At 29.9% G+C, this 10,473-nt stretch overlaps 1 protein-coding gene across 3 annotated transcripts; it reads right to left on the reverse strand.

The window, feature by feature from the left end:
• Positions 1-5,740: 5,740 nt before the first annotated feature.
• EMB1241 (Co-chaperone GrpE family protein) lies at positions 5,741-9,999 on the reverse strand. 3 transcript variants are annotated; one of them, XM_020362833.3, is made up of 4 exons: positions 9,674-9,990; positions 7,271-7,789; positions 6,138-6,380; positions 5,741-5,945 (listed from the first exon to the last, which is right to left on the reverse strand). In XM_020362833.3, exons 1-3 carry the CDS (start codon positions 9,920-9,922, stop codon positions 6,141-6,143), a joined length of 1,008 nt encoding a protein of 335 aa, XP_020218422.2. In that variant the 5' UTR covers positions 9,923-9,990; the 3' UTR covers positions 5,741-5,945; positions 6,138-6,140. The 3 variants fall into 3 exon arrangements, with proteins under 3 accessions (XP_020218422.2, XP_020218421.2, XP_029127939.2); XM_020362832.3 differs by having other exon boundaries at positions 5,741-6,380; positions 9,674-9,987; XM_029272106.2 differs by lacking the exon at positions 5,741-5,945 and having other exon boundaries at positions 6,343-6,816; positions 9,674-9,999.
• Between the last annotated feature and the right edge of the window lie 474 nt (positions 10,000-10,473).

Raw genomic sequence — 10,473 nt, forward strand, 5'->3', positions numbered from 1 at the left:
AGATTTGTGTGGATTGTGATGGATTGGTATAATTGTGAATTGAGATGTGAAGATGAATGATTGATAGAATGATGATATATTTATAGAAATGCTTGTAAATAACATTCCCAGTTATGATGAAATGATGTTGTGGATTTCCTTGTGTGTTTTATATATAAATGTTTTCTTTTCTCATCGTATAATTTGTGGATGTTTTAGGTGAGGAAGATTCAGCTTTGAGTGACATCTAGAATGTCAACCGTTGAGTTGTGACTGTGCTCTGATATTGTGACATCGGGGCAGAGAATTCTAGGATAAATTTTTATATGTATTTAGAGTTATAACTTCTCTTTTGAAAGCAATTTGTAAACTCTCAAGTTTTACTTTCTAAATTTTATTTTTAATTATTTTAGTTATTTACGAAGGTTTTATGTGAACCATTTTACCAACGTTGAATATTTTATTCTTTAATTTATTTACAAGATTTATTTATATATGTGCTAGGGGTAGTAAGGGTGTCACAATAATTATAATAAATAATAATAATATTAATAATAATGATAATAATAATAATAATATTTATAATAATAAATAATAATAACAAAATATATTATTATAATTATATTTTCTAACATCGTTTTTACTCATAACAGCCAATTTGGAACGGCCCGTTCTCAATTAGAGTTTTTAAGCTAATTTAGTAGTTTGGAACGGCCCGTTCCAGTTTGGGAACAGCCCGTTCTAGGATATTAAATTACCCTTGTTTTAGTAGTTTGGAACGGCTCGTTCCAATTTTGGAACGACCCGTTCTGGGCTTGCCTGGAAGCAAAAATATGCCACTATAATCGGTTATGTATTATGTCAACCCATAATCGAGTATCTGCCATGCATAATCGATTATGTGCCTCCATTCTTCATCTCTTTTCAACCTTTGGGGCAGGGATATTATCGGGTTTTCTCATTTCTTACGTGGTTTTCATCTCTTTTCTTCACAACTTCGCGAGAACGTTCTCCCGCTTTTCTTCGCTTTTCTTTCGGTGCAAATCAGCGAAAACAAACATGAACTTTCTTCACCTTTCGTTCGTCGTGAAAAATAAATCCCTAAAGCAATCAGGAGATAAAATATAATAATATTGTAGCCCAAAGGTTAATGGGGCCATCTCCACTTGTGAGACATGTACCTCCCCATCTCAAGGACATAGTCACTTCCATGAGATTTGCGTCATCCCCTAAATCCTCTGTGACCAAAGCATTATTTGAATTGTCCTCCAAATCATCATTGAATAAGTTTGTACCCCTTCATCATTATGTAAACGTACACCTCCCTCGGCTATGAACACGTGAAACATGTTTGATGTCTCACATTTTGAGGTAATGGTGCAGAGAAGGACGTTGAATCAAATTATAGCATGGGGAAGAGGCAATTAGAAATTCAGGAAACGCTTTGTTTTGTCTTAACAAATTATAGGTTGGGATCAGAGGTTGAATCAATTGAATATATACAGAACCACATAAATCATAAATAATAGCCACAAGCTTCATATAACAAATGGGCCTTGGGGCCCAGATCACTGAGGCCCGATAGATGGACAAGATGGGCCCAATGTTCTAGTTTTTTAACTATACTAGTAAAGTGTATTATCAACTTTGTAGCCGATAAATCTTTATCGGGCTATTTTAACAGTGTTATTTTAATAATTATTTTATTTATAAAATTTAAATATAAGACTTCATTTTAAAAAATTAACTTTAATAATTATACTTATATAATTGTTAGTAAGAAGAGCTCTAGAAACACAATTCTTTTATATATACACTCTGACTCCTTTATCGGTTAGAATCTAAGTTAAATTATATTTTTAATTTTTCTATTTTATTTTTAAAATTTCATTTCATTTCATTATTTTTAAAAGGTTCAATTTAGTTCTTTAATTTTTAAAATATGTTTAATGTTGTTTTTTCATCTAAATTGACTGAACAACATTAATAAAATAAAATAAAATAAAAACTATATTTAATATTTTTTTGAAAATTAACGGGCTAAATTGAACATGTTAAAAATAATAGAACTAAATTGAATATTTTAAACATAGTAGATCAAATTGAATAAAAATTTATCTAATATTTTTGTCTAGATAAATTTGAATTTTCTTTTACTTACCTTAATGAGATCATGAATAACAACAAATTGAGTATTTAAAATTAAAAAATAATAAAGAAGTTATCTAATAAAATAAATTATTAGATAGATAAAATAAAGTTCAAATTTATTTTTACCAAAAAAATATTAGATAAATTTTTGTTCAATTTAATTCTCTAATTTTTAAATATTGTTCAATTTATAAAAATTTAATTTGGTCTTATTATTTTTAAATGATTTAATTTGACCCTTTAATTTTCAAATATTGTTCAATATTACCCTTATGTCAATTTTTATTATTGTTGTTAATGTCAATTTAAACAGAAGAATAATATTAAACATTTTTTTAAATTAGAAAACTAAATTAAACCATTTAAATATAGTGGGGACCAAATTGAATGTGTGCTATCAACTTTTTTTTCTCAATAAATTTCAATCAATTAAAAAGAATTTGTTTAAAAGAGTGAATTTGAAAGTAATTCCTAGTATTTCTCTTGTAAGTGATATGTGAGCATTTTATAAGAAAATTCTAACATGAAACACTTTGATAAGTACTTCATCCATGATGCATCAAATAAAAATATCCCTTAAATGATTCATCTATTTTTAAATAATATATATCATAGATTTATTATTTTATGGAATTAATTTACAATTATGCTATTATATAAAATAGTTAGATGGTTATGATTATTGGGTAATTTAATGGGGGGAGTGATTGGTAAAAGGTGATGCAGCCATTGTCATCAGTAGTTTTCCAGTTGTGGGAGTTCATTTGAGTTGATTTTACAATTTTTTTGTCGTTGTATGCGGTGAAGACACGGTGAGGTAAATAAATTCTCACTTTAGGCTTTTTTTTTAAAAAAAAAATTTATATTAACATTTATATTTTTTTTTTTTAGTTTTATAACTTAAATCACTTTTTTATTTTTAAAATCTCATTTTAAAATATTTATCTCAAAAAATATATAAATATAATTATTTTTTAAGATTTATATTTAAAAAAAAAAATTATTTATTAAAAGATATTATTAATTTTAAATTTTTACTTTAAAATTTATTTTAGACTTAATAATACGTTAGGTTGATACTAGATAAAAGATATTTTCAGTTTTTCAAATAATCAAGAGATCTGTGACTGAGTATGTCCCCAGTACTAGGCCTGTGCAAAAATTTCCGGCCGATCCGAAACCGGCCAAACCGATGATCAGATTGGGTGAGGCGGATTGATTCTTAGGTATATCGGATTTTTTTTGAAGCAAATTTCGGGTTCAAACGGTTTTGAACGGTCGGATTCGGTGTTGGAATTTTCTCATCCGATGTACCCGAATCCGACCGTTTATCTTCTTCTTCTTCACCTTCGTCTTCACCGTTTATTTTCTCCATTTTTACTTCGTCTTCTTTCTTCTTCTTCTTCGTTCCGTCTTCTTTCTTCTTCTTTTTCACTCCATCTTCTTTCTTCTGCTTCTTTCTTCTTCTTCTTCACACTGTTCTTTATTCTTCTTCTTCACTTCGTCTTCTTTCTTCTGCTTCTTTCTTCTTCTTCCATGGCTACCGCTGCTGAGAAACTTCCTGTTCTGGTTGATGAAGGTGGTGATGCGGAGATCTGAAACTCCGTGATTTCCCCCAAATGAAGCAGCGACAGAGACTGGCAAAGAATGGCGACGAGGAAGCTTCTCAAACCGATAAATCCATCCGATGAACCCGTAACCTGCACGGATTGAACCCGCCAAAATCTGAGTTCTTCGTCGGTCGGAAATGACCCCTGATTTTTCTTAATCGGTTTCGGATGATTTTAGGAATTTTGGTCCGAAACCGACCGTGGCCGACCGATGCTCATGCCTACCGAGTACTGATATGAAAATGGATGCTTTCCTTGGATTTCCCAATGCAATGATGGTGGTGTGGAAAGATCTGCGTATTTACTGTGTGATTGTTTAATATGGTTTGTACATTCGGTTACTCTTTTCATGTTGAATTTTTGGGTTGTTGGTGGCATACAATTTTCAGGTGGGTGCTGCAATTTTAGGTTGTTGATACCGATAAAATGAAAGATATTTTGAAATATACACGTGTAAAGTAAATAACTTAAAAATAATTAAAATATTCATATTTTAGTATATTTTAAAATAAATATATTACATCAATTTTATTTTATAAAAATGAAGTATTAAATTATTTTGAATTAATATAAAGTTTCGTATATATAATCTAAAAGATATGAACTTTCAATATAAAATTATTAAGCGATGTAATACTTAATAAAAGTTATACCGATATAATTATAACTCCTCATATATATACAGTGACGGATCTATGTGTAAGAAAGTGGGACACTTGCCTCCCCTACCATTTTACACACATTTTTTTTTATAAAAAATAATATATTTTTTTCAAAATAAATATTATATTCTAATAACATAAATATATATTTAAATTATCATATGAATAAAATATAAATTTAAAAGAATTGTTCATATTTATTAAACTTTCGATGGAGATTTATTTTTACATATGATAAAGAATATTCTTTAATAACGAATTAATTTTTTTAAAAAGTTTAATTTTTGATATAATAAAATTTGCAACATATATATTTACCTTTTGTACTTTTTATTTATGTATACATTAATTAAAAAAATCAAAATAATAAAAAATTGTAAGATTATATACGTTAACTAAAAAATTCAAAATAAGAAATATTAAAAAATTTATATTTCATTAAGAATTTTTATTATAAAATATATTTTGAAATAAATTATTATCCAAAATTATATTAGATATAAAAATATGTTTATATCATATATAAATTAAATTAAATTTTTATATAATTTAACATACTTACTTTTATATTTTTATTAATATTAAATTATTATAAAATATATTTTTAAGATTGTAGTTCAAACCAAACATTTAAAAACTATCTATAATAGATAAATAAGTCATATTTAAAACATGTATTTAAAAAAAATTAAGTTTAAACCTACTAAATTATAATATAACATAATCTGACCTAATTTATTTTCATCCTTAATCGTAATCGTAGATATATAAATTTGTAAAAAATAATTATAATATATATTTATACTTTTAAAAATTATATGTAAAATTTTTAATACTATAAAATATATAAATAAATATTATCTTTATTATCTAAAATTTTTGAATCCGTCACTATATATATTAAAATAATATTTAATAAATAAAAATCACAATTTTCAAACGTAAATTAATCTTTAATTATTAATTTTAAATGATTATACCATGTTCATAAACCATAAAAATAATTCAATTTGACTTGATCCAAAACCAACAATACGTTGGTATAAACAAATAGCTTATAACTTAGCAGCTAATAAAGCTTAGTTCAACTTAAATCTAGAGAAATAACCACTTTTACTCAGAAAACTGACAAATAACGCGATTGTTTTTTTTTTTTAAAAAAAAACTAAATCAAACACGCAGTAATAATCTATTAATGTGAAAAACGTAATCAAAAGTACATTATGCTTCCTCCTAAAATTCCATAATAACATAATAATGCCCATATGTCCTGGTTATTAATGTCAAGTGGAAAACTAATGGGCAATATTATCTTTATAAAGTTTGCGAAGAACCAAAGAACAATCAAATAACCATCTGAATAGCACTGAAGAGTACATAACGCAGCAATGCATCTTGCCCGACCAAAGAATACATTATGAAATATTCTTCCATTTGTAATGTGCAATACGATGAAGAAATGATGTCATTATAAAAACCTAATTCCAGGTGCTAAGCACTTGATCAATTGCAACTTACTCTTCCATTCAGGAAAATGGTACCTCTGAAAATTTAGCCATCTCTACGAAAGTTATAAAAGGCCATAATAATCTAAAAATATAATTCAAAATCTCATAATACTAATTTTCCAATAAGGGAAACGTGGGTGGAATATTTCCTAGGCAAAAGACATTATGTTCCTGGAGATTCAAATTGATATACTGTAGCAAAACTGAAAGCAGGCAAAAGTTTTGACCTTTCAAGCAGACTCTGTTTCAGTGACACCCTCGTTCTCTACACTGTCCTCAGAATTTTCAGTTTTGGCTTGTTCTTCTTGCGGTGCTTCTTGTTCAGGCTTTGCTGGTCCAGGACCAGCTGATACCTTCACCATTGATGGACGCAAGAGACGGTCACCTAGTTTAAAACCCTTTCTGAATTCTTGAATTATGATGCCATCCTCATATTCATCAGAATCTTCACGCATAATTGCTTCATGTAGCTTTTACAAGTAAAATAAAAATGCAATTTATCAGGAAAACTTCTGCTCAAGACTATCAATATCCCATACCTTCAAAAACTACTAAATAACATTTTAAGAAAAAAGACCTCATGATTCTGGTGCTTCATTAATTCATTGAAGGCTGTAGAGCTGACTCAAATTCGAGATAAAGTATCTTACAAGCAACCAACAGAAAGTAATTCTATAACTAAGATTATGTGCTGAGATTTTCCAACACAATGTGATGAAGAAGCCTTTTTTTTCCATTACATTTTGTGATGCAGTTTTAAACTCACCAAGTTGGCTCGAAACAATCAAGAAATGCTTTGGGTTAAAAGCGTGTCAAGGTCTTCAGGAAACCTGAACAAGCTTGATAAAGTGTTTGAAAAACTTCATCAATGACATGATTGAATTTCGAGCCAACAGGTTTGCGTGCCTGCATCAATCATAGATGACACAGCATTATGCCATAAAAAAAATGAAATGAAAGGTTGGGACCATACCAAAAATAATTTTTTAAAAAAAGGAAGAAGATATTTTTCATGGTATATACATAAAAAAATCTAAAACCAATATTACAATAATCCAAAGACAACATAAATTATATTACAGAAGTTGAACAAAACTTGAGAGAAAAATGCCAACCAACAAATTTGACAAATATACTGGTTGGTTTACAACAAAACGTCATATCTGTTTATACAAAGACAATGTAATATAAAATGTTTGGTGCAATTCCAACCTTTAATTAAACTTGAATTTATTAGTTTCATTTTTTAATAGAACACCATCACCTCCATGATAACAAAATTCTTTTACTTGAATATTAGATATACTTGAATTTTACTACAATTGTACAAATTGAAATTGCTGAATGCTGATTAACTTACCATTGGATCGAAGGGTGTTCCAACTGTCTCCACTGGTTCAACTCCAAGTGAGGTTAGAATTTCAATGAACTGTTTATATATGCTTTGATAGCTGTTGTTTATTTTCTCCTCTGCCTCTGTCTCCACCTTAATCTGGGTCTTTGCTCTCTCAAAATTATCCAATACAGGCAACAAACTCTCCACAACTTCACCCTGAGTATTTGTGACTAGTGACAGGCGATCTCTCTCCGTCCTCTTCCGAAAATTGTCAAAGTCGGCACTAATTCTTAGAATCCGATCCTTTTCTATAGTTAACTCCTCAGATAAAGAAGCTATTTTCCCTTCAAGTTCTATTTTATCATCTTCAATAGATTTTAATGACGATTCCAACTCAGCAATTTTGACTTCATCATTATTAGCTAATGCTTCTTTGTACAATTGAAGTAACGCTAAGAAAGGTGAAACAGGTGTTTCACCAGCATCACTAACCTCATTATCACTCGCACTGTCCTTTACATCAACAGCACCATCTGAAGGGTCCTGTTACAATAGTGAATCAGAAAATTGGGATAGGACAAGGAACTAATACTTAAACTTCATATTCTTGAACCCTGCTATTTCCTTTATTAGAGTCAATCAAAATTCAAAAAGCAAACATAAATATGTATTCATCAAGGGTGAAATCATACTCAGAAAAGGTTATACAAGTAGGGGGAGAAAATCTAAACCAGAAAAAAAAAAAAAAAAAAAAAAAAAGTAGTATGGAGCCCAAAATCCTTTAATGATAAATACAGACTCCATCATAAAGAGTAAGTAGTAGTAAAAAACATTAACTATGGCTTTACATATATAATGTCTCTTAAATTAGGAGTCACAGGAGATTTGCACAATGTTGTCAAAATCGAGATCCTACTTGATATAGAGACAGCTGAAAGATCATAAAATGTTGGATTATTACACATCATAAGATACTTACTACCTAAAATATAAAAATATATTTAAACACAATATGATAAATGATAGTATAATTAGCTAATACATATAATAATATAATATCACTAAAAATCAATTAAAATCAGTCAAATAATTATGAAAAAAAATAACAGAATGCAAATGTAGCATAAAAATCAAAGAATACAATAAAAGACAGCAGAGAAAATATCTCGAATAAAGGCCAGAAGAACCCAAGTCATGAGTTTTAGGGAAAATTTAAAAATAAAAAAATAAAAATAAAATAAAAGATAGAGAGGTTGTGGCTGAAAAAGAATGGAGTCAGAGGACAGAACGTAGAGCACAAAAGCAGGCAAGAAACTCCTTTGATAGAGAACAAAACATAAATGTGCAAGTAAGAGAAAGGGTTCTGGGTAAACTGCAGGGCCAGCTTTGGGTCCCCTTCAAAAAAAAAAATATTTTGCATTAATATTTATATAATTATTTCAAGGCCTATAACTGAAAAACCACTTTTTGTGTTCTCAAGAACTCACTCTAAAGTCTAAAATGGTGCAAAAAAAAAAAACTCACTCTAAAAGGTTCATCTCTAAAAAGTATACAATATAATTAATTTTTTCAAGACCCATATTTAAAACTTTTTATTATTATTAATTAAAAAAAAAAAAAAAAAACTCTACTTTATGATTTACTTTAGGCTTAACTATGTATTGGGCCGGCCCTATAAACTGCAATGCAAGAAGGGATGGAAGGCAGAACCCCAAGTCAAAGTCGAGATTGCAAAGCTGAGATAAGTGGTCTCGAATCTTGATCAAATTGAGAGATGTTAGAGAGGGGAGAAAGATCATGCGACTGAGATGACCACATGTGAATATAACCAAAAGTTTGCCACAAGACTAAACTGATAATATACTTTAGAAGGAAGCAGATAATTGCTTTGAGCAGTCATCCACAATAACCAAACCATATCTGTTTCCTCCAACACTTGTTTACTTGTTTTAGTTGGCCCAAACAAATCAACATGCAAGAGTTCAAGAACTCCCCAAGTTAAAACCGCATGTTTAGATTAAAATTGAGTCAACCCCAAAAGATAGGTCTACCTCAACATCAAAAGTAACGTCAAGGGGAACAATTGCAAGGCCATTATAAGTAATGAATTGACCAATGGCCATATGTGTCTAACTCATGTAAATTGCAAAGTCGTTATAAGGAGTGCATTGGCCAATGGCCATGTGTCTAATTCATGCAGAATCTTAAAACACACCCCTCACACTCTCACATCCACTTGATTTTACAGCACAAAATCAATAACATAACCATTTTTCAATGCATCCATTTTACCTAACAAAGCGTAGAACACTAAAATTCGACACAAATTTAATTCAGAACCTGAATTCAAAACGGTTCCAATTCCTCAGGTAATGAACAATTAATTAAAAAAAGATAAAAGCATTAGGCAGAGAGAGTGTGTCTCACCAGAACCTGAACCTCCGGTTCCTGAACTTGCGGGGAATCGGTGTCGCCGTTGAAGGCGAAGGGAACGAACTTGGCGAACCGCGGAGAGGGGACGACAGGGAACCGCATGGAGGAGAGGGGCGAGGGTGCTCTCCTGGAGGCAGTGGTTTGGCTGAAAGACGCAACGGCTACGCGCGAGGGTTTCGGCGACTTGGCGGCGCGCGGCGGAGGCGGTGGCCGGAAAGTGGGGGTTCTGAGGACAGTGGCCATGGTGAGAGTCGAGAGAGGGATAAGGGGTAAGTGGCGAATGTGCACGACGCTTAAGAGTTGTGAAAATTTTGGTGGGAATGAATGGTCCGTTTGATTTAATCAGACGGTGGTGGTTCACTCGATTTCATTTTTGGAGAAACCCTTTCGATATGAAATGAAGTATCTAGAACAACAACCCTACTTTACTTTTGTTACAATAATTTATAATTTATAATTTATTCTATGTTTATTTATTTATTTATCTATTTATTTATATATATATTAGACTTCAAAAGCATGATACATGTTACATAAGTAAACTGCCACATGATTATTTAACTAATAATTTTGAATTTTATATAAGCAGTTATAATTAAAAATAATCTTACATGACTCGAATAAAATTAACTTATCATGTAGTTTATATTAAGAAAATTTTGAATTTGAGACTAAAATTTTGTATGTTACGTCACTAATTTGATATACTTATGAATGAGATACTAAATTGTCCAAAAATTGTGATGATAAATAATGAAACAAAAAAGAAAAACACTTCTCATTTTATAATAGCT

This window comes from Cajanus cajan, chromosome 4, assembly GCF_000230855.2.
Source record: "Cajanus cajan strain Asha chromosome 4, NIPB_CcT2T_4, whole genome shotgun sequence".
NCBI classification, from domain to species: Eukaryota; Viridiplantae; Streptophyta; class Magnoliopsida; order Fabales; family Fabaceae; genus Cajanus; species Cajanus cajan.